The sequence below is a fragment of the Mustelus asterias genome, chromosome 1 (assembly GCF_964213995.1).
Source record: "Mustelus asterias chromosome 1, sMusAst1.hap1.1, whole genome shotgun sequence".
NCBI lineage: Eukaryota > Metazoa > Chordata > Chondrichthyes > Carcharhiniformes > Triakidae > Mustelus > Mustelus asterias.
The window spans coordinates 130,599,214-130,624,931 of record NC_135801.1 but is presented as its reverse complement, the minus strand read 5'-3'; the positions used below and the strand labels follow the sequence as shown (position 1 = coordinate 130,624,931).

The window sequence follows — 25,718 nt, the reverse complement described above, 5'->3', positions numbered from 1 at the left end:
CAGAAAAAAATGAGAATGCTTCCAGGGCTGAGGAACTTCAGTTACGTGTTTAATTGTTCTCCTTGCAAAAGAAAAGGTTAAGAGGAGATTTGATGGAGGTGCTCAAAATCATGAAGGTGCTGTTTTTAGTTTTTGGAATTGCAGACTGGGTAATTGAACATAGTCAAGACTGAGTTGGATTTTTGATTTGATTTGATTGATTGATTTGAGTCAAGGGTTTTGGGAGGGGGGGAGGAAAATGGAGCTAAGTCCACATAGAGATCAAAGACGATCTTACTGGATGGTGAAGTAGGCTCGATAGGCCGAATGGCCCACTATTTTGTATGATCCTATGGACAGAGTGGATAGAGAGAAACTGTTCCCAGTGGTGGAAGGATCAAGAACCACACAGTCTGAGGATGCTGATTTAAGGTGATTATCAAAAGACGCAATAGTGAGATGAAGAAGTTTTTTATACAACGTGGGTTTCCTCCGGGTGCTCCGGTTTCCTCCCACAGTCCAAAGATGTGCTGGTTAGGTTGATTGGCCATGCTAAAATTGCCCCTTAGTGTCCTGGGATGCGTAGGTTAGAGGGATTAGTGGGTAAAATATGTAGGGATATGGGGGTAGGGCCTGGGTGGGATTGTGGTCGGTGCAGACTCGATGGGCCGAATGGCCTCTTTCTGTACTGTAGGGATTCTATGATTCTATGAAGTGGTTATGACCTGGAATGTACCGGCTGAGGGAGTGGGGGAGACAGATTCAATCATGGGATTGTTACCCAGAGAATCTGGCGGGCTGAAGGGGGGGGGGGGAATTGCTGCATTTTATCAAAAGCAAAAACCAATAAAAAAGGGTCAGATATTGGTCTCGAATTACTGACTGCAACAACCAGGCTTACACTAACAACCAGATTAACACTGATAACACCGACAGCACTGCTCCATCAACTGAATCACATCTGCAGCAGCTCAACCCGAAACCCCACCGGGGGCGGAGCTCAGAGCGGGGGGGCGGGCTCAGAGCGGGGGGCGGGCTCAGAGCGGGGGGGCGGGCACAAGCGAGGGGGGCGGAGCACAAGTGGGGGGCGAGGCACAAGTGGGAGGGCGAGGCACAAGTGGGAGGGCGGGGCACAGCGGGTAGGGGCGGGACGGGGCGCAGCGCGCGGAGGGGGCGGGGCGCAGCGCGCGGAGGGGGCGGGGCGCAGCGCGCGGAGGAGGGGGCGGGGCGCAGCGCGCGGAGGAGGGGGCGGGGCGCAGCGCGCGGAGGAGAGGGGGCGGGGCGCGGAGGAGAGGGGGCGGGGCGCGGAGGAGAGGGGGGGCGGGGCTGGACTGGACCGGGCCTATTTCTTCCCCCCCTGGGGAAGAGCCGGGGCCTCGGGTAGGCAGTCGTGGCGATGCTGAAGAAGCTGGTGTGGGGCTGGAATCGCTACAGATACCGGCTGGTGCCCTGGATCGCCCTGAACCTGTGGAAAAACCAAAGGTAAAAGCACCGGCTCAGTCAATAAATAACCAACAACCTCCCCACACACACGTTAAACTGTGTAATTAACACAATACTGAACAATTTAATACAGCAACACAAACTATTAGAAATAAATTTATTCAGCAATAAATACAACGTTCTAAAGAGTAAGATATTAAATGAAATTGGGTGGCACAGTGGTTAGCACTGCTGCCTCAGTGCCAGGGAGCCAGCTTCAATTTTAATCTTGGGTCACTGTCTGTGTGGAGTTTGCACGTTCTACCCGTGTCTGCGTGGGTTTCCTTTGGGTGCTCCGGTTTCCTCCCACAAAGACGTGCTGGTTAGGGTGCATTGACCATAATTAACATGCAAGGCTACAGGGATAGGGCCTGGGTGGGATTGTTGTTGGCGCAGGCTTCCAGGAATCCTATGGTTCTATAATAACTGAAAATATTAACTAAATCAATGTACACCAAATAGTAAATACACCTAAATGTTAAATCATATAATTTAAATGTTGAAAATATCACCCGTTCAGTACAGAAGTAAAATTGCAATTTCTCCAGGGAGTGTTTTTTTTAATACTTTTCCAATTCAATCAAATCAAGTCCAATTCAGAGTCTCAACAAGTTGAGACATTTCCGATCCAAGCTGACAAAACAGGGCATGCAACCCTCCACCCTGTCTTGGGCCTGATCTACATGAGCCAAGCTGATTGGAGGAGGGGGAGGATTCCGCCTCCAAGGCTTGATCTCATTTGCATCTTAGCCAAAAAGTCGAGATGTCACTTTTAAAAATTGCTTCATATGAATATGAAGCTTCAATGTAACCCAATGACCTCAACCAAGTGCAGCATCCTCTTCATACTACACTTGATCTTAGCCAAAAGGCCGAGAAGCCAGGATGATATCTACTTTCAATCATGTCATCAGTAATCAAACCTCATTAGAATTAAATTGGCAAACTGCTGAATAGTGTAACATTTTATTGCCACAGTTTTGAAATTGGAAACTTTGTATCATTTTACACCAAGCAAATATTTTATTGATGTACATAATTAAAGGGAAAGGAAGAGAGTTTCTCCAGGTGCATTATTTTAAATTTGGGGAAAATATCCAAATCTCACTTCAAAAATGTACTCATAAACATTTCATTTGCCTTATAATAAGTACCTGTCGTGACACTTTCACTTTGAAAAACTGGAAGGGCTGAACACTCCTTACTTAACCTTGTTAATACTGGGATTTCCGTGTGCATATGATACAAATAAATCTACAGTGGCAATAGCTAAGTGAGAGGATATGGTCTTTTAAAAAGTTCATTGTGTAGCGTTTGTTTCTGGAGGAGAGGTGCTTTCATTAAATAATTCAATGATAGATCAGAGAAGGAAGCTTTTTGGCCTATTGCACCCATGCTGGCACTTTTTCATAGCTATGCAATTAATTCTATTCCCCTGCTCTTTCCACATAGAATTTCTTTTGAATGATATTGAATCTATTTCACCGCCCTTTCTGGCAGTGAATTCTAGACCATCACAAATTACTGTGTGTAAAACAAAAACCTTGCATCATCTCCAGCTGTTTTGCCAATCTCCTTAAATCTGTGCCCTCTGGTTATTAACTCTTCTACCATTGTAACAGCTTCTCTTTATTTCCACTATCAGAACCATTCATGACTGTAAGTATCTAAATTCTAAATGAGGAGAGATGGCAACATAATAATTATGTTACTGGACTAGTAATCTAGAGGCCTAGGATAATACTCTGGGGTCATGGGACCCTGTGGCAGCTGGTGGAATTTAAACTCAACTAATAAATGTGGAATTTAAAAGGAGCATCCGTAATGGTGACTATGTTGTACATAAAACCCATCTAGTTCACCAATAATCTTTAGGGAAGGAGATCTGCCATCCTTACCCAGTCTGGCCTACATGTGACTCCAGACCCACAGCAATGTGGTTGATTCTTAATTGTCCTCTGAAAAGGCCCCAGTAAGCCACTCAGTCCAAGGCAAGGGCAACAAATGCTGACCTTGCCAGTGATGACACCCACATACCATAAAATAATTTTAAAAAATCAACTCTTCCATCTGTATCATCTGCAGCTCAGTGTGTAGTACCTTTGCTCTAAGTCATAGGGTTCTGGGTTCAAATCCAATTCCAGGAATTGAGCGCAATAAACAAGGCAATTCCAGTGCAGTACCGAGGGAGCGCAGCACAGTCTTTCAAGTGAGATGTTAAACCTGTCTGTATGTTTGTTGGTTATAAAAGAACCCATGGCACTATTTTGAAGAAGAGTAAGGAAGTTATCCTTTGCGTCTTGACCAATATTTATCTCTCAATCAACATCACAAAAATAGACTATCTGGTCATTATCACATTGATGTCTTTGGGAGTTTGCTGTGTGTAGAATTAGCACTGTCTGTCCCATATTGCAACATTTTGAAAAGTACCTAATTGATGCTAAATTACTTTGAGATATCTGGTGGTTGTGAAAAATGTTATATAAATACAAATCTTTACTTACTTTTTCCTCTCCTCCAAAGATAACAATTCCGGCTTCAGCAGTCTTTCTACAGAACTAAGGCACTTCATCTTTGATCCCATTCCATTTCTCTTCTGTACCCATTTCTAAGGCCTTCTCAACCTTCCTAAAGTGCAGTGCATGGACAGCATCAGGATTGGAAAGTCTCAAACAGGGAGATATGCGAGTTGTTATCAGTCACTTTGCAATAGAGGGAGCTGAGGTTTCAGTTTGTTCGAGTGTCAAGCTGTAAAATTCCTGTCCATTAAAATGAAAGGGTAAAATTGCTCAGTTGTGGCGGTTTTAAAAGATAGGCTGCGGGCCTCGGAGCTTTAAACAAACAAAGACCAAAGGATGTTAACTCTACCGGCTGTTCAAATAGACTTCCCGTTTGTCCACACAAACAGCTGGTGACATCATTGGTGATGTCACATGATCCATCTCTTAACGTGACCCTGTTCCATTGCAAAGCTGCTAGTGAGGAAATACTAGAAATAACATGAATGCATAAAAGTGGGATTGAAGAAGGATGAGGAATCCCCTTGTACCTGTTGGGTAAGTCATTAAGAACTGGTTGAGGTTATTAAGCCAATTATGAGCTGTTCCCTGAATCTTCGATCTTTCGTAACCCATTCTGTGGTTTCTTTCATTAGAAATCCTTGCTTTGACCAGATAGAAACGTCATTCAGAAGCCCAACCTTTGTAATTGGTCTGGGAGCCCAGAGGTAGGATGTAAATTAGTTTCCTCTGGTAACAAGCAATGGCAACGTGTGTTGTGGAGAGACTGGGGTTCCAGACCGGAAGATGGTCTCACCATTTCAGCAGGGTCCAAGATAATAAGATTCTTAGTTTTATTTAATTGGTCTTATTCCAGGAATATATTATGTATGTTCTAGTTAGAAATAGCTCAAGAAGCACCATTCTCAACCTGCAGGTGGTTAGTCCTGAATCTCTCAATTGTTACGGCACTGAAGGAGGCCATTTGGCCCATCATGTCTGCACTGGCTCTCCAAATGCATGGTTTAATACCATTCTGCCTTTTCCCCATACCCATGCACATTGTTTCTATTCAAGTAATCATCTAATGCCCTCTTGAATGCCTCGATTGAATCTGTCTCCACCACACTTCCAGGCAGTGTACTCCAGACCAAACCACTCACTGTGTGAAAACGTTTTTCCTCGCATCACAATGCAATCTGTGCCTGTAACTCCCTGTCTTATTTACTACACACTGTACATTCATATACTTGCACAGTAACCCTGATTTAGACGTGAATACTTTCTCCCTTACTCCAACTTCACCTATTAACTTACTATTCTCTATATTTGTGCTTCCTGTCCATAGAACATAGAACAGTACAGCACAGAACAGGCCCTTCGGCCCACGATGTTGTGCCGAGCTTTATCTGAAACCAAGATCAAGCTATCCCACTCCCTATCATCCTGGTGTGCTCCATGTGCCTATCCAATAACCGCTTAAATGTTTCTAAAGTGTCTGACTCCACTATCACTGCAGGCAGTCCATTCCACACCCCAACCACTCTCTGCGTAAAGAACCTACCTCTGATATCCGTCCTGTATCTCCCACCACGAACCCTATAGTTATGCCCCCTTGTAATAGCTCCATCCACCCGAGGAAATAGTCTTTGAACGTTCACTCTATCTATCCCCTTCATCATTTTATAAACCTCTATTAAGTCTCCCCTCAGCCTCCTCCGCTCCAGAGAGAACAGCCCTAGCTCCCTCAACCTTTCCTCATATGACCTACCCTCCAAACCAGGCAGCATCCTGGTAAATCTCCTCTGCACTCTTTCCAGCGCTTCCACATCCTTCTTATAGTGAGGTGACCAGAACTGCACACAATATTCCAAATGTGGTCTCACCAAGGTCCTGTACAGTTGCAGCATAACCCCACGGCTCTTAAACTCCAACCCCCTGTTAATAAAAGCTAACACACTATAGGCCTTCTTCACAGCTCTATCCACTTGAGTGGCAACCTTTAGAGATCTGTGGATATGGACCCCAAGATCTCTCTGTTCCTCCACAGTCTTCAGAACCCTACCTTTGACCCTGTAATCCACATTTAAATTAGTCCTACCAAAATGAATCACCTCACATTTATCAGGGTTAAACTCCATTTGCCATTTTTCAGCCCAGCTTTGCATCCTATCTATGTCTCTTTGCAGCCTACAACAGCCCTCCACCTCATCCACTACTCCACCAATCTTGGTGTCATCAGCAAATTTACTGATCCACCCTTCAGCCCCCTCCTCTAAGTCATTAATAAAAATCACAAAGAGCAGAGGACCAAGCACTGATCCCTGCGGCACACCGCTAGCAACCTGCCTCCAATCCCTCCCAGTATTTTGTGTATTTATGGTGGCTTCTCAGCCTTTTGGCTAAGATCAAAGGTCAGATCGAGCCCAATGTGAGATGCAATGCCATATCTTGTCAGCTTGGATCCTGTATGTGTCTCTTGAGGGGACACCTGAATTGGAGTTAATTTTTGTAGCAACCAAGGAGATGGATTTGGGCTCGCTGGTCCACTCTGCGCACTGGCTTTGTCACTTTAAGAATGGAAAGACATTTTTTAAAAATTATTTAGTACATTCTGATATTCCTTTCCAATATTTCTTCTTGATTCCCACACTTCTGCCAAGTTAGTTTAAAGTCCTCCTGACAGTACTAGCTAAACCCCTCACAAGGAACTCAGTCCTGGCTCTGTTCAGATGCGACCCATCTGGCTTATACAGGTGCCATGTCCCCCCCAAGGCCAGAATTTGATTATTCACTCCCAGAAGCACAGTGATTTTTTTTTTTAAAAAGATTTTTTTTCACGAGGTGTGGGCATCACTGGCTAGGCCAGCATTTATTGCCCATCCCTAATTGCCCTAGAGAAGGTGATGGTGATCTGCCTTCTTGAACTGTTGCAGTCCATGTGGTGTAGATACAACTCCAGTGCTGTTAGGGAGGGTGTTCCAGGGGGCGTTCTCAAAGTATGTAACTAATCCTTTTCATTGATTATTACAGGACAGTCCGATTTGTTGCAGAAGATTCTTTGGATAAAGTTATTTCTGACCAAGTGGTTGAGACGTCACTACTGAAGCTACTTCGTACTTTGTTCCTGAGTGATTTGAGTAATCAAGCTGAGTTTCTTAAACTGCTGCCAAAAAATAGCCAATCTAAATACCATGATATGTTAACTCACTTTCAGTCAATGACAGAAACAAAAGTGAGTGGAATGGAACTGAACCCAGCTGAAGCAATGTTTGAAACACTTGGATTCATTACCAATCGAGCAATTAGTTCGCTTTCCTTTGCAGGAAGAGGGGTGTTTGTTACAACAGGAAAGGTGCCTAAAGGAGCAGTTGTTTGCATGTATCCTGGTACTGAAGTCATTTTTTTTTTTACAACTTTTAGATCCTGCCATTCTTTGATCGCATTTTATATGCATCATGTTAAGTTGCTGTTTGTGGTGATGTGTCTGCTGCTTTATTCTGTAAATTGCAGATTCACTGACCGGCTGAGGTTATTCATGAAGGGCTTGCCTTCTCAACCTTGCCCCTTGCCTGAGGTGTGGTGATCCTTGGGTTAAATCACCACCAGTCAGCTCTCCCCCTCAAAGGGGCCAGCAGCCTATGGTATTCTGGGACTATGATGACTTTACCTTTTACCTATTTTGTAGATTAGTATTGGCCTACCTAAAACACTGTCTGCTGAAACCATTTGCACTAGTTGCTGTGAGTATAATATTTCACTGCTTATACCTCCATATCCCCTCTCCTCTCCTGTACCTGCTTCTTTGCATGTCCGCTCAGTCTTTCCAGCCTCACCCATTCTGAATTTCCTTTGCCCATCCTCCCCTCTTGCCAGCTCTCCTTCTGCAACCCCCCCCCATCCTTCCTTCTGTAGCCTTACTCACTGCTGTCATTTCCTCTCATTCACCTTTGTCACTTCCTGATTCCCCCTCTCAGCTTCCCCTCACTCCCTTGTTTACCGCCTCCTCACTGCTCCTCTTCTTCCTGGGTGGGAAGGGTAGGATTAGGAACTCGGAAAGTGGGGGAGGGGAGAAATGACCTTCAGCAATATGCTCAAAATGACTTTCAATAGTGGGGAGGTGAGGTTAGCAGAATTTTCAAGATGATCATTTGGTGGGGGAGAGTTACCAAATCCTGCAACTGATGGTAGTCGGAAGGAGGGCGTTCAATCACCAGAAAGTCTGACAGCTTTGGCAGGTGGGGGAGAGGGGTTGCCATTTCTTTGTTAAGGGAGGATTGCAACCCAAGAACATCCTGATAGATGCAGGGCTGAAAAAAGCTTTTGGAGCGTGGTGCGGTGTCAAGAGGAGATGTGTGAGGGTGTTGGCGGAAGGACTGTCACATACTACACTGCTCTGAGGGCAGTGGGTGACACTGGTGAATACTCACAGTGGGGTCACGGCCGGTGGGGCAGGTTTGAGGGAGGGGAGTTCGGCTGAAATCGGAGTCCTAATTGGTGTGGAACCAAACGCAGACTGATCAATGCACATGAGAACTCCAGATGTATGGAGTGGAATGAATGATCAGGTATTGGGGGTGATATTTCTGATTTAGGAGTGTAGTTATGGGTATCTGACCAGGAGCCTAAAGCAGGCTGTGACTAACTCTTAACTGCTGGATGGCAGGAGGCTTCACAAGTTATTCTGCAGTGCCACCAAGTGGAATTTCAATGGAACTGTATGCTTGCTGCATACAAATGGACTGAGATTGTAACTATTGCTACTTAACAGATTTTATATCTAGTATGTAAATGTTGACACTTTAAACATGGGGTTCCTATTGACAAAACCAAACAGGAGTTCTCGGTATATTTTGAATCTGACTGTTGCAACTCACCCAGTATTTACTGTGGATGTTTATATGTATATTATATCTTATATTTTATATCATGGAGTTCAGGGAATTTTTGTCCAGTTTTTTTACTTTGCCATCAGCAAATGTCACAGTGAACATATAAACACTCATACAAACAGTATTCATTATTAATTGACTCAGGATTATAACTCATTGGTTCTGAATTATGGCTGTCTTTGTATGACAATTAAATGGAACATCCTGGCTGTCAGTGTTCACTATGGTACTCACTGATGGGATATGCAGGCTTTCATTATTTGCTAATTCTCAACAACTGTTTCTCTCAGGGTTTTAAATCTGTTTATATCTTTTAAGCCATTTGAAAGTTCATATCTTGATAAAGGTTTCCTGGTGAACTCCATGGTGTTTCAAAATAATGACATACAAAGGTGGGTTTAGGACAGTAATGTTATTTTGGATTCTAGTTGCTGTCACCCAAAACCTTCATCCATGCTTTTGTTATTTCTGAACTTGATTATTCCAATGCTCTGCTGTAGCCCTCCCACCTTGCACCATCTGCAAGATTGAGTTTATCCGAAATTTCTGACTGTGTCAAATAAGGGGATGGAGTATAAAAGCAGGGAGGTCTTGCTGCAATTGTACAGGGTACTGGTGAGGCCACAACTAGAGTACTGTGCAATTTTGGTCCCCTTATTTGCGAAGGGATATATTGGCCTTGCAGGGAGTACAGAGAAGGTTCACCAGGTTGATACCGGAGATGAGGGGGTTAGCTTATGAGGAGAGATTGAGTAGATTGGGCCTGTACTCGGAGTTTAGAAGGCTGAGGGGTGATCTTATAGAGACATATAAGATAATGAAGGGGCTAGACAGGGTAGAGGCAGAGAGATTCTTTCCACTTGGAAAGGAAACAACAACTAGACACAGCCTCAAAATAAGAGGGAGTCAGTTTAGGACAGAGTTGAGGAGGAACTTCTTCTCTGAGGGAGTGAATCTCTGGAATTTTCTGCCCATTGAAGCAGTGGAGGCTACCTCGTTAAATATGTTTAAGTCACAGGTAGATAGATTTCTGATCAATAAGGGAATTAAGGGTTATGGGGAGCGGGCGGGTAAGTGGAACTAAACCACTATCCGATCAGTCATGATCTTATTGAATGGTGGGGCAGGCTCAAGGGGCTAGATGGCCTTCTCATGTTCTTATCTTATGTTCTTATGTTCTTAACTCGGAGCAGATGCAGTTCACCCATCACCTCCATACTTGTTGATCCACATTGCCTTCCTGGCAGCACTTTGGCTTAAAAATTCTCATCCTTGTTTTTAAATCCCTCTATGTCCTTATCTCTAACTGATCCCAGCCCTGGATCACTCCTCCAATTTGGACCTCTTGTGCGTTCTCAACTTTCTTCACACCACCAGTGACGGCTGTGACTGCAGCTGTCTATGCCGTAATCACCGGAATTCCCACCCTATCCTCCTTTCTACCTCCCCTTCCTCCTTTTAAGATGCTCCTTAAAACATATCTCTTTGACCAAGTCTTTAGTCATCCATTCATATATTTCCACATGTGACTCAGTGCCATTTTAATGACACTTGAGTATGCTGCTGTATAGAAACATAGAAGATAGGAGCAGGAGGAGGCCATCTGGCCCTTTGAGCCACCTCCGTCATTCATTCCGATCATGGCTGATCACCCAACTCAATAGCAATGGTATGCGAGTTTTGCATCCAAAGCCAATTTGCATTTCCAACCTAAGCATGTGTGTGTGTGTAAATAATGTAGAAAACTCTACCGAAAAAAGCAGGTTTTAACCCTCCATCCCTGCTGAGGCAAGGATTTGTTTCAGATTGGGACTACATTATTCCCCCTAAATTAGCAATTTTTGGCTTCAAAAATGAATTCAGTCAATCAAATAAAGCAGAATAAATACCTCCCCCCTATTTCCCTTTGATTACAAGTACTTGTAAATTATGTGTAAACGTACAGATCACTGAAGCCAAATAGGTTCTTGGCTAAATTTGAAAAGCTAGAACTTCACTTTATAATAAGACCATCCCTTGCTTTCAGATGGTTTAAGTATGTGTGTTTCGATAAAATCTAAGCAGCACATCATTAGCCGTATTTAACAGATGCTCTGTTTTCATGAATAACAGGTACTATCTATCAGCAGTATGAGCCAATCCTTTTCCAGTCAATTTGCAACCCTTTCATTTTTCGATGTATAGATGGTGTGTTGATTGATGGGAATGATAAAGGAATTTCTAAAGTTATTTATAGGTAAGTTTTATTTGCTTTATAATTCCAGGTGTGAGCACAGTTACCGCACTTTTAAAATCCTGAGTGCACTTTTAATTTTGTGAAAGTAGTTTGTAGTAGGAATTCATAACTGAATTCAATGACTCACCCCTCCCTATCTCTGCATCCACTCTACAACCCTCCAAGATCTCTGATTGCTTCCAGTTCTGATCTCTTGCGAGTCCATTATTTCCATCACTCCAGCTGGTCTTCAGCTGCTTGGGCCCTAAGCTCCAGAATTCTCTTCCTCTCTCTCTTAAAACCTCTTTCACCATGTTTTTGTTTACCTGACCTAATATCTTCTGGTTTGGGATAACATTTTATTTGATAAAGTCTCATGAAGGAGTGGAATCCTTTTTATTATGTTAAAGATGATGTATGAATGCGGATTTTCATTTCTGCTGTAATGGCAACCAAGTGAATGGCAGTAGGTGTGTTTGTACAATTTACTTCCAATCGAAAGATTCCAGGATTTCATGGAACTCCTGGTCAGTATATAATAAATCTTCTAGTAAATGCTTCAAATCAAAACTTCAGTCTAAATGGGAAACAAGAACAGAAAATGCTGAAGAAAATCAGCAGGTCTGGCAGCATCTGTGGGGAGAGAAACAGAGTTAACGTTTCAGATCCGTATGACTGAAGATGGTACATAAAACTTGTTCACAGTGACTTGTCCTCCAATTTTGCCTTCTCTTCCCTAGTTTCTCACATGTCCTGCCCGTGATGGTGTACCTGGGACTGAGAATCTTGGATGGGGTGAAATGCAGGTTCACATTCAAATCACAGCATTCTGTGGTAGTGTGGCAAAACTCTTGACACTTTGCAATATTGGGCCACATTTTTTCTAAACCCTTATTTAATGGGACATGACAAACCATTAATTATTGGGAACTTTCAAAAAAATGTAGCTTTCTGATCAAATGTTTACTATTTACAGATTTACGATAAGTTAGTTTGCATGGATGTTTCTCTAACTTTCAGATCATGCAACGGGCGGGACAGGCTTGGTCCTTATAAAACAAGCGATGCCACTTGGCTTTCAGAAACCCCAGTCAATCCATTAGCTGTGGGCCAATATGTCAACAACTGTTCGAATGGTACGATACATTCTTTTTGCATATTTATAAAACCTGTTACTACAAATAGGAACCATGTAATTAATAAATGTGTAACTCATCAGAAAACAAACTGAGATTCTAGGAGGCAGAATTAGCAATTGAAAAAGGTGTGAAGTTCTATCTGCGTTCAGAGGAGATGGTGAAAGCAAGAAAATCAATTGATAAAGTCAACTAGGAATGCACGCTAATGCATATCTAGACTTTAATCTCGCATACTTTCCTTGTGCTCAGCAGCAGAATACTTTAACATAAGTGAACTCATGCTTCCTATGACCAAGGTCTGACTTTACTCATTCAGTTCATGTATAACAAGCCCAAACAGGAAAACTTCTTCACGGTTTTCAGCTTTGCCTACATGTCCCATGATCTCCTTGACTTCAGAGGACAGTAGAACAAGTACATGGCTTAGGCTATGGAGTACAGTACCAATCAGATTTATTGACAATACATAAACACATAAGCGACCCATCTCATACAGTGCCTAGTGCTGCCTGTAATTTAAAATTACAAAAGTTCTATTGGGATAGAAAAGCAATGGACAAGTCCCCCCAGTCCATTGTACCTGGCTTCTGGTAGGCAGAGGGAGATTGATTTGTCACCTGTGTTCCTACACAAATCTATATCAGCCTGGCATGGTTAGTTCTTTATTTGAACTTGGTCTTAATGCATATATATTTTAACGAGAAAGGAGCAGATGTGATAGGTGTAATATCTCTGGGCTTTTGTTACAGTTCATGAGTGATGACCATTTGAGAAGTGGGACCACTTATTTACTTCTTCTAAATGACTAATTAAAAATGGATAATCATGGCTACCATAATAGAATAACAGATAGCATGCAACATGAATTACATTCAGTGTAGAGAAAGAAGACCTTGCATTTCTATAGCGCTGCTCATAGCATCAAGCTGTTCGAAAGTATTTTACAGCTAATGACATACCTTTCTGACGTGTAATCAGTGTTATAATTTTGGAAACGCAGCAAGTCAGTTTGTGCACAGCAAGTTCCTATAAAGACAGTGACGAGATAATCTGTTTTAGTGATGTAGAGGAATATTGACCAGGATATTATGAACATACAAATTAGGAGCAGGTCCTTCAAGCCTGCTTCGCCATTCAATTAAATCAGGGCTGATTTGATTGCATCTTCAACCCCACATTCCCACCTAATAACTTTTCACCTTTTCCCTACCCCCAATAACCTTTCACTAGGGAGTGTTAATCAAGAATCTATCTATCTCTGCCTTAGAAATATTCAAAGACTCTACTTCCACTGCATTTTGAGGAAGAGCGTCTCAGAGACTCTTGGTCCCCTGATGGAAAAAATGCTCCTCATATCTGTCTTAAAGAAGTGTCTTCTAGTTCTAGATTCTCCAACAAGAGGGAACACCTTCGCCACATCCACCCAGTATGATACCCCTCAGAATCATAAAGGTTTCTTGAGGAGAATGTCTTTGCTGCCAGAAAAAATTGATGATGAATGCTGAGGTTATTGATTTGAAGAAATGCTAAAATGTGAAAAGGTCCGAGATCCCTCGGAAAACTCAGTGAAAGGGCTAGCTAGCAGAGATAGAAATATTTGAAACAAAACAAACCCATGGCTATAACTTTGATGGAGAGCCATATAATGGTGACTTGTTTAAAAAGTGCACAGTGTCAGACTCTGTCAGAAACTTTGGAGAGGTTGAGGTTCATGACAAATAAATTATTAGGACATTCAGGAGTGGACTTAGTGTGATGTACCACATGCCATACAATCAATGAAATGCCATGAAAAGCTTTGCTAACAATTGTGGATTAAGCCAGAATTTGAAAGCTGGCAGCAACTAGGAACTTCAAGTATTGCAATAAGCATTCGGAAAATTAAAGAAAAAAAATCTGCAGATTTCAATAGTGTGTTTAAATAAAAACCAATCCTGCGCATTGAATTTCTCCAGCATTTTCTGTTTTTGTTTCAGATTCCAGCAGTATTTTGCCTTTATAATCCTGTATATTGTTTTGTTTCAGAGAAAGCAGCTAATGTATGTTATCAGGAGTTTGACGTTCCTGCAACATTTCCTGTAGAGCTCCGTCAGTATATTCCGAATGTTAACTATGGTCACGATATAGAAAGGTTGGTTCCAATTGCCATCAAAATATATTGAATGGAAAGCTTTACAGATATATATCTATCCAAAACCACCTTCAGTTGAGAGATTTAGACGATGACTGCATATTTGATTTATTATTCTCACATGTATTAACATAGTGAAATGTATTGTTTCTTGTGTGCTATACAGACAAAGCATACCGTTCATAGAGAAGGAGAGTGTACAGAATGTAGTGTTACAGTCATAGCTAGGGTGTAGAGAAAGATCAACTTAATGGGAGGTAGGTCCATTCAAAAGTCTGATGGCAGCAGGGAAGAAGCTTTTCTTGAGTCGGTTGGTACGTAACCTCAAACTTTTGTATCTTTTTTCTGACGGAAGAAGGTGGAAGAGAGAATGTCTGGGGTGCATGGGGTCCTTAATTATAAAGCTGGCTGCTTTTCCGAGGATTGTGTCAGCCCCTCTAACAATTGAATCCTCTATCACTACTGCATTCCCAGCGGCAGAATTTGAGACATCTTTACTTTGTGAACACCATTGATATTTATTTATTGTCTTTGCCCATGTCATAGCCCCAGAAGAGGTTAAAGTTTCAAATCGGTTTGATAGTCTAAGTCGCTGGACACTCCTGTTCTAATTTTTCCTTCCTGCTTTCCCCCCTCCTCAGATGGTCACCCATTTTCCACCTCCACTGCCTCTCTGCATTTCCCACTGACGTGACTAACCTCTCAAACCCTCACTCCACTAACTTCTCTGCTACCCTGAAAGATGAAATTGTCTCCATCTCCAAATCTAAGTTTGAGCTTGCGGCAGTGTATTTGGTGACACTTCCAACAGATCAAGTTAATACCTGGTGCTTGCAACTCCCATATTTTTGTAGGATTGAAACATCACTGTCCTTTCATAGAACATAGAACATAGAACATTACAGCGCAGAACAGGCCCTTCGGCCCACGATGTTGCACCGACCAGTTAAAAAAAAAAACTGTGACCCTCCAACCTAAACCAATTTCTTTTCGTCCATGAACCTATCTACGGATCTCTTAAACGCCCCCAAACTAGGCGCATTTACTACTGATGCTGGCAGGGCATTCCAATCCCTCACCACCCTCTGGGTAAAGAACCTACCCCTGACATCGGTTCTATAACTACCCCCCCTCAATTTAAAGCCATGCCCCCTCGTGCTGGATTTCTCCATCAGAGGAAAAAGGCTATCACTATCCACCCTATCTAAACCTCTAATCATCTTATATGTTTCAATAAGATCCCCTCTTAGCCGCCGCCTTTCCAGCGAAAACAATCCCAAATCCCTCAGCCTCTCCTCATAGGATCTCCCCTCCATACCAGGCAACATCCTGGTAAACCTCCTCTGCACCCTCTCCAAAGCCTCCACATCCTTCCTGTAATGTGGGGACCAGAACTGCACACAGTACTCCAAGTGCGGCCGCACCAGAGTTGTGTACAGTTGCAACATAACGCTACGACTCCTAAATTCAATCCCCCTACCAATAAACGCCAAGACACCATATGCCTTCTTAACAACCTTATCTACTTGATTCCCAACTTTCAGGGATCTATGCACACATACACCTAGATCCCTCTGCTCCTCCACACTATTCAAAGTCCTCCCGTTAGCCCTATACTCAACACATCTGTTATTCCTACCAAAGTGAATTACCTCACACTTCTCCGCATTAAACTCCATCCGCCACCTCTCGGCCCAACTTTGCAACCTGTCTAAGTCTTCCTGCAAACTACGACACCCTTCCTCACTGTCTACCACACCACCGACTTTGGTGTCATCAGCAAATTTGCTAATCCACCCAACTATACCCTCATCCAGATCATTAATAAATATTACAAACAGCAGTGGCCCCAAAACAGATCCCTGAGGTACACCACTTGTAACCGCACTCCATGATGAATATTTACTATCAACCACCACCCTCTGTTTCCTATCCGCTAGCCAATTCCTGATCCAATTTCCTAGATCACCCCCAATCCCATACATCTGCATTTTCTGCAGAAGCCTACCATGGTGAACCTTATCAAACGCCTTACTAAAATCCATATATACCACGTCCACTGCCTTGCCCCCATCCACCTCCTTGGTCACTTTCTCAAAAAACTCAATAAGGTTAGTAAGGCACGACCTACCTGCCACAAAACCATGCTGACTATCACCTATCAATTCATTACTCTCCAAATAACTATAAATCCTATCCCTTATAATTTTTTCCAACATCTTGCCGACAACAGAAGTGAGACTCACCGGTCTATAATTCCCGGGGAAGTCTCTGTTCCCCTTCTTAAACAATGGGACAACATTCGCTAACCTCCAATCTTCTAGTACTATACCAGAGGCCAACGACGACCTGAAGATCAGAGCCAGAGGCTCTGCAATCACTTCTCTTGCCTCCCAGAGAATCCTTGGATAAATCCCATCCGGACCAGGGGATTTATCTATTTTCAGACCCTCCAGAATATCCTGCACATCCTCCTTATCAACTGTAATACTGTCTATTCTACTCCCTTGCAACCCAGTGTCCTCCTCAGCTATATTCATGTCCCCTTGCGTGAACACCGAAGAGAAATATTGGTTCAATGCTTCACCAATCTCCTCCGGTTCCACACATAACTTCCCTCTGCCATCTATAACTGGCCCTAAACTTGCCCTAACCAACCTTCTGTTCTTGACATACCTATAGAACGCCTTAGGATTCTCTTTAACCCTATCCGCCAAAGTCTTCTCATGTCCCCTTTTAGCCCTTCTAAGCTCGCTCTTCAACTCCCTCTTAGCCAATCTAAAGCTTTCTAGTGCACTACCCGAGTGCTCACGTCTCATCCGAACATAAGCCTCCTTTTTCTTTTTAACCAACAAAGAAACTTTTTTGGTGCACCACGGTTCCCTAGCCCTACCAATTCCTCCTTGCCTGACAGGGACATACCTATCACAGACTCGCAGTAGCTGCTCCTTGAAAAAACTCCACATGTCGGACGTTCCCAGTCCCTGTAATCTCCTAGTCCAACCTATGTTTCCTAATTCTCTCCTAATAGCCTCATAATTACCCTTCCCCCAGCTAAAACCACTGGCCCGAGGTTCATGCCTATCCCTTTCCATCACTAAGGTGAACGTAACCGAATTGTGGTCACTATCACCAAAATGCACACCAACTTCCAAGTCTAGCACCTGGTCTGGCTCATTTCCCAGCACCAGATCCAATATAGCCTCACCTCTAGTTGGCCTGTCTACATACTGAGTCAAAAAACCTTCCTGCACGCTTTGAACAAAAACTGACCCCTCTAACGAGCTAGAGCTATAACAATTCCAGTCAATATTAGTCAAGTTAAAATCCCCCATAACAATTGCCCTATTACTTTCACTCCTAAGCAGGATTGACTCCGCAATCCTTTCCTCAACCTCTCTAGAACTTTTAGGAGGTCTATAAAAGACTCCCAACAGGGTGACCTCTCCTCTCCTATTTCTAATCTCCGCCCATACTACCTCAACAGATAAGTCCTCATCAAACCTCCTCTCTGACACTGTGATACAATCTCTGACCAATAATGCTACCCCTCCCCCTCTTCTACCTCCTTCCCTACTTCGACTAAAACATTTGAACCCCGGGACCTGCAGCATCCATTCCTGCCCCTGCTCTATCCATGTCTCTGAAATAGCCACAACATCGAAGTCCCAGGTACTGATCCACGCTGCAAGTTCACCCACTTTATTGCGAATACTCCTGGCATTGAAGTATACACATTTCAAACCCTGCTCCACCCCACCTCTGCAATGCCGTGCATTGCAGTCCCCATCCATGCATCCCTCACTTTCAGCCCCACTACTCAGGATCCCTCCCCCCCCCCCGAATCAGTTTAAACCTCCCTGCATGGCCTTAGCAAATTTACCCCCCAGAATATTGGTCCCCTTCTGATTAAGGTGTAGACCATCCTTCTCATAGAGGTCACACCTTCCCCAGTACGAGCCCCAATTGCTTAAGTACCTGAACCCCTCCCTCCTGCACCATCCCCTCAGCCATGAATTCAAACCTTCCCTCTCCCTATTCCTCTCTAAACTATCCCGTGGTACAGGTTTCATACTCAAGATATATCAGTGTGTTTACTTCTCCCTCTCCACCCAATTATCACCTCCACTTTAATTCTTGTCCTGCAAGGCCGTACCCTCATCTTGTTCGTCTGCTCAAGCTGTAGCTTGAATATAACATTGTCACCATCTGGTTTTAACTGGCCAGCGGCACAGTATCTAATTACCAGATGGACAATTGCAGTTGCAGATCTGAAACCTAACTTTCAATTTCAGTCCAATAAAAAACACAAGTTCTGTAATAGTTATCTACAGCTCATCTCCGATTCACCATTGAATTTCCAATTTTACAAAGCCTCGTTCTGGTCTCATTTTGCTCAACTAATAGCTCACTCTAAACTGGGGTCTCAAAACTGTATAGAACATTACAGCGCAGTACAGGCCCTTCGGCCCTCAATCTTGCGCCGACCAGTGAAACCAATCTAAAGCCCCTCTAATCTACACTCTTCCAATATCACCCATATGTTTATCCAATAACCGTTTGAATGCTCTTAATGTTGACGAGTCCACTACTGCTGCAGGCAGGGCATTTCACGCTCTTACTACTCTGAGTAAAGAACCTACCTCTAACATCTGAACTATATCTCTCACCCCTCAATTTAAAGCTGTGTCCCCCTCGTGCTAGCCATCACCATCCGAGGAAAAAGGCTCTCACTATCCACCCTATCTAATCCTCTGATCATCTTGTATGCCTCTATTAAGTCACCTCTTAACCTTCTTCTCTTGAACGAAAACAACCTCAAGTCCCTCAGCCTTTCCTCATATGATCTTCCCACCATACCAGGCAACATCCTGGTAGATCTCCTGTGCACCCTTTCCAACACTTCCACATCTTTCCTATAATGCGGCGACCAGAACTGTACGCAATACTCCAAGTGCGGCCGCACCAGAGTTTTGTACAGTTGCAGCATGACCTCATGGCTCAGAAACTGAATCCCTCTACCAACAAAAGCTAACACACCGTACGCCTTCTTAGCAACCCTATCAACCTGGGTGCCAACTTTCAGGGATCTATGCACATGGACACCCAGATCCCTCTGTTCATCCACACTACCAAGTATCTTACCATTAGCCCAGTACTCTATATTCCTGTTACTCCTCCAAAAAAGTGAATCACCTCACACTTTTCCACATTAAACTCCATTTGCCACCTCTCAGCCCAGCTCTGCAGCTTATCTATGTCCCTCTGTAACCTGCCACTTCCCTCCACACTGTCTACAACTCCACCGACTTTAGTGTCATCCGCAAATTTACTAATCCATCCTCTACGCCCTCATCCAGGTCATTTATAAAAATGACAAACAGCAGTGGCCCTAAAACAGATCCTTGCGGTACACCACTAGTAACTGAACTTCAGGACTAATATTTCCCATCAACCACCACCCTCTGTTTTCTTACAGCTAGCCAATTCCTGATCCAAATCACTAAATCACCCTCAATCCCATGTGTCTGTATTTTCTGCAATAGCTTACCATGGGGAACCTTATCAAATGCTTTGCTGAAATCCATATACACCACATCAACCGCTTTACCCTCATCCACCTCTTTGGTCGCCTTCTCAAAGAACTCAATAAGGTTTGTGAGGCACGACCTACCCTTCACTAAACCGTGCTGACTATCCCTAATCAAATTATTCCTTTCTAGATGATTATTAATCCTTTCCAAAACTTTGCCCACAACAGAAGTAAGGCTCACTGGTCTATAATTACCAGGGTTTCCCTACTCCCCTTCTTGAACAAGGGGACAACATTTGCTATCCTCCAGTCTTCTGGCACTATTCCTGTAGACAATGACGACACAAAGATCAAAGCCAAAGGCTCTGCAATCTCCTCTCTAGCCTCCCAGAGAATCGTAGGATAAATCCCATCCGGCCCAAGGGACTTATCTATTTTTACCCTTTCCAGAATTGCTAACACCACCTCCTTATGAACCTCAATCCCGTCCAGTCCAACAGCCTGCATCTCAGTACTCCCCTCGACAACACTGTCCCTCTCCTGTGAATACCGACGAAAAATATTCATTTAGTGCCTCTCCTATCTCTTCAGACTCCACGCACAACTTCCCACTACTGTCCTTGACTGGCCCTAATCTTACCCTAGTCATTCTTTTACTCCTGACATACCTATAGAAAGCTTTAGGGTTTTCCTTGATCCTACCTGCCAAAGACTTCTCATGTCCCCTCCTGGCTCTTAACTCTTTCTTTAGGTCCTTCCTGGCTAACTTGTAACTCTCAAGCGCCCTAACTGAGCCTTCACGTCTCATCTTAACATAAGTCTCCTTCCTCTTCACAAGAGATTCAACCTCTTTAGTAAACCACGGTTCCCTCACACGACTGCTTCCTCCCTGCCTGACAGGTACATATTTATCGGACGGGTAGTAGCTGTTCCTTGAACAAGCTCCACATTACAATTGTGCCCATCCCCTGCAGTTTCCTTCCCCAACCTGCCACCTAAATCTCACCTAATCGCCTCATAATTTCCTTTCCCCCAGCTATAACTCTTGCCCTTCGGTATATACCTGTCCCTTTCCATTGCTAAGGTAAACGTAATCGAATTGTGGTCACTATCACCAAAGTGCTCACCTACCTCCAAATCTAACACCTGGCCTGGTTCATTATGTGGTGATGCCGGCGTTGGACTGGGGTAAACACAGTAAGAAGTTTAACAACACCAGGTTAAAGTCCAACAGGTTTATTTGGTAGCAAAAGCCACACAAGCTTTCGAAGCTCTAAGCCCCTTCTTCAGGTGAGTGGGAATTCTGTTCACAAACAGAGTTTATAAAGACACAGACTCAATTTACATGACTAATGGTTGGAATGCGAATACTTACAACTAATCAAGTCTTTAAGAAACAAAACAATGGGAGTGGAGAGAGCATCAAGACAGGCTAAAAAGATGTGTATTGTCTCCAGACAAGACAGCCAGTGAAACTCTGCAGGTCCACGCAACTGTGGGCGTTACAAATAGTGTGACATGAACCCAATATCCCGGTTGAGGCCGTCCGCGTGTGTGCGGAACTTGGCTATCAGTTTCTGCTCAGCGACTCTGCGCTGTCGTGTGTCGCGAAGGCCGCCTTGGAGAACGCTTACCCGAATATCAGAGGCCGAATGCCCGTGACCTATGCAGACGCTGCGACAACGGATGAATGAACACCGCTCGACAATCACCAGGCAAGACTGTTCTCTTCCTGTTGGGCAGCACTTCAGCGGTCACGGGCATTCGGCCTCTGATATTCGGGTAAGCGTTCTCCAAGGCGGCCTTCGCGACACACGACACGCAGAGTCGCTGAGCAGAAACTGATAGCCAAGTTCCGCACACACGCGGACGGCCTCAACCGGGATATTGGGTTCATGTCACACTATTTGTAACGCCCACAGTTGCGTGGACCTGCAGAGTTTCACTGGCTGTCTTGTCTGGAGACAATACACATCTTTTTAGCCTGTCTTGATGCTCTCTCCACTCCCATTGTTTTGTTTCTTAAAGACTTGATTAGTTGTAAGTATTCGCATTCCAACCATTATTCATGTAAATTGAGTCTGTGTCTTTATAAACTCTGTTTGTGAACAGAATTCCCACTCACCTGAAGAAGGGGCTTAGAGCTTCGAAAGCTTGTGTGGCTTTTGCTACCAAATAAACCTGTTGGACTTTAACCTGGTGTTGTTAAACTTCTTACTGGTTCATTAGCCAGTACCAAATCCAATGTGGCCTCGCCTCTTGTTGGTCTATCTACATACTGTGTCAGGAAGCCTTCCTGCACACATTGGACAAAAACTGACCCCCTTAAAGTACTCGAACTATAGCTTTTCCAGTCAATATTTGTAAAGTTAAAGTCCCCCATAACAGCTACCCTGTTACTTTCGCTCCTATCCGGAATCATCTTTGCAATCCTTTCCTCTACATCTCTGGAACTTAATGTTAGTTAACAGAAGGCCAGGGGAAATTTTAGAATTAAACAAACAAATGACAAATTCCCTTCCTTTCAGTCCCTTCACAAATTTTGTGAACTAATATTTTTATACAGTTTCAATCCACCTGTTGCAATCCTTATATGGGGAATACACCAGCAACAATTATTTTATGGGTAGATCTAACCAAACCTGCAAACTGGACAAGAATCGAAAATAAACACATCAGAATATTATATATTGCAACATTAGTAAAAGGAAGTAAACACACCGCGGAAAGGGTGTTTTAATCAGAAAGGGGTACAGCCAGAATCGATATGTTTGGAACTCTAAGAGATAAGCTATTAAACTAGTTACCCTCCCATCAGTAATAGGAGATGGGAGTACTGCTAGAACAGCAAATGATATTACTAAGAACTGAGAAATGTTACGGACACAGATTTGTAAAAGGCAGATCATGCTTGACTCAATCAAATTCTTCAAGGAAATTCCCGACTGGATGAACAAAGGGAATGAATTGGGTGTGACATATTTAGACTTTCAAATAAGTTTTGAAGATATTTTTCGCAAACATTGGTCGTGTTCTATTAAAGCTAAAGAAGTGGCATGGCTAGAAGAAATTGGGGCAAATGAATATCAAGTTGGAGCTACTGATATAGCCCAGGATTATGTATTGAGACTTCTGTTGTTTCCTATATACATGATTAGGACCTGGGAATAGAGAGAATCATATCAAAATTTGCTCATGGTACCAAATAAAGGGACGTTGAAAGCTGTGAGGAAAACTACGGGAGAACCAAGACAGGCCAGCAAAGTGAACAAATATATGGCAAGCCAATTCAATCAAAGATAAAGGTCAAGTAGTACATTTGTGTAAAAGAACACAGTTGAAATATATCCTAAATAGTGCAATTATCGGTAGAATAGGAAAACAAAGAAATCTAAAGGTACAGAAATTACAGAACTTTTAAATGCTGATGTGTAGGGAAAAGAAGCCACAGACAGACTAATGGGACTATGAGCTTCATGAATATAAAAGTGTGGAGTTGATAATGAATCTGTACAAGACACTGAATCGTAGTTGGAATACTAGATTTCTTGTTAATACAAAGAATATTGGAACCATGGGAAACAGATTAACATGGATTTAATAGAAATATGCTGGACTGAAAGGGTATAATCTTGAGGGAAGACTTGAAAACGTGGGACTCTATCCTCTGTAGTAGTAAGACCTAATTGAAGTGATTAGAATTGTGAAGGATTTCAGAGAGTAAATAGTGAAGGATTACTTCCACTTATTGGTGAATCAGTAATATGGGTATAAATCTTGGATTAGTGCTGGAGCATAAAAAGAAAGGTTGGAATAAGTCTATTTTCCTGTAGAATGTTTACGATAGAGAATACGTCATTATTTAAGCCAACTCCATCATTGTTTAAGGATGAGATCAATAAGTGGTTGAAGACATATTAAAAGAGGGGAAAAAAACAGAAAAACCAGATAAAATAGATAGCTGTAGAGTTAGCGCAGCCAGAATGGATTGAATTAGTTTGCTGCTACACATACATTTCTATAATGATTTGTGGTGCTCACAATTTAAATGTTTTTGGTTTCGGTCCTTAAGATCTCCATTTATTTTGTGTTGCAGACCTTTGCGATGTGTAGTGCTTGTGGCACTTCGAGACATAGAGAAGGGAGAAGAGCTCCTATCTAATTACTACACTATAGTACACTGAAAAGCAGGACACGAGGGACATCAGAAGCTTTATCCCAAACAGTGTGGAGTTTCATATTTTTCTTTACAAACAGTTTTTTAATAAGTGATGAGTTGCATTTTCATTTGAGTGAGAAAGAGGAATTAGCCTCTTTTTAAATGCATGTAAATTTTATATTAAAAAAAAATAACAATTACCACAACTGTTGTATATTTAAGTGGTTGCATGATTTGATGATGGTGACATTAGGGTGTTTCACAGGCTCTTCCTTAGTTTCATTTTCTACTCCTCAGGAGGAGGATGTGGGAGCCTGGCCTGGTGTTAAATTTGCCATTTAAGCTAATTAACAAGTTCATTAGCAACTCGCTCTGGAGGATCTCACTACTCACATTAGTAACACATTGCAAGACTTGCTGAGAACACATTTGGGAATGTCATTTCAGAAGATTTCTGCAACGGCAAGATGTTAAGGAGTGCTAAGGATATTACTAGTGAGAATGGTAGCTAACAATGCTGCAATAGATGCCTTTAACATTGCACTTTCACAGGATTTCCCAGCTTTAATTGGGATAATTTTGTTTGTGTTAATGTGAGTTGTTTGTGTCATTGAGTTGAGCACTAACAGGTTCAAGGAGTGGTATAATCGTCTGTTTGGAGAATGGCAAGGAACCTGCTTTCTTAAACATCCTCCAAATCCTGCATGATCTTCAAACTTGTGTCTGCTGCTAAAAACTGGACCTCTGGGACAGCAATTTCATCACCAGTCTTAAAGCTACAGATGAACTGTCCCTTGGGGGAAATAAAAGCTCTTCGTAATAGCTGATGTTAACGTTCCTACTAATACATTGTGTGTCAGGGACTAAGTTCATGGCACACCTGGACCTCCTACTTCCAGGTTATTACTTTATAATTGTTCTTCAATACAGTTAATATATAGCATTCATCTAAATTTGAATTTAGATCACATTCTGCGGAGTTCTCTGCAGAGCAGAATTCTTGAACCCTGTACACAGGATCTCAAGTTATTAGTAATGTTCTGGCAAGCTCTGAAAATGGAGAGAAGTTCTGACCATCCCTATTTCTGGAGGTAGCCCCAGGCGTTCTGGAGGTAAGTCCTGACTTATGCACACAGTGTTCCAGAGGTGTTCTGGACTGGCATGTTTCCCTGCTAGAGTCACGGAGAATCAAACCTGGAGGAAAGATTCTCATCAGGCCTTTGTTTGCATTCCACCAGTGAATTTCCTGGTCTGCCATGGCAGGCATAGCGGAAGATCCAGCAGGAAATTCAGGCTGGCGTAAAACTGATGTTGGACACTGGCCTAATTCTCCACCACCCAACCCACCATTAAACCCCTGCGGCAGGGATCTGGAGAATTCCATCCTAAAGTTCTGATTAACAATAGGTAAAGCTACAGGGCTATACATAACATTTCTATAGCAAAACCTGTGGAGAATAGTACAGTCCACAATATATATTAAGGAGATATCTAGGAGTCACATTAAAAATTGCCCGTTCACTCAATTTCATGAAATATACAACCAATTGCATTTATATAATTTAGATAGCATTTATAAATATATACAATAAATGCCAGGAAGGGGGTGGCACTGTTTGCTACACAGCTAGCTTGTGGTTCATAACCAACAGAATGTAGAGTTTGATTCCCCAGTCTAGCTGAGACA

General features: G+C 42.9%; 1 protein-coding gene across 1 annotated transcript; it reads left to right on the top strand.

Annotated features, from left to right (window-relative positions):
* The first annotated feature begins 1,288 nt into the window (after positions 1–1,288).
* Positions 1,289–24,846, top strand: setd9 (SET domain containing 9). Its single transcript, XM_078218918.1, has 6 exons — positions 1,289–1,461; positions 6,996–7,351; positions 10,967–11,090; positions 12,090–12,205; positions 14,234–14,339; positions 23,969–24,846. The coding sequence occupies exons 1-6, from the start codon at positions 1,376–1,378 to the stop codon at positions 24,054–24,056; spliced, it is 876 nt and encodes a 291-aa protein (XP_078075044.1). The 5' UTR covers positions 1,289–1,375; the 3' UTR covers positions 24,057–24,846.
* Positions 24,847–25,718: the final 872 nt, after the last annotated feature.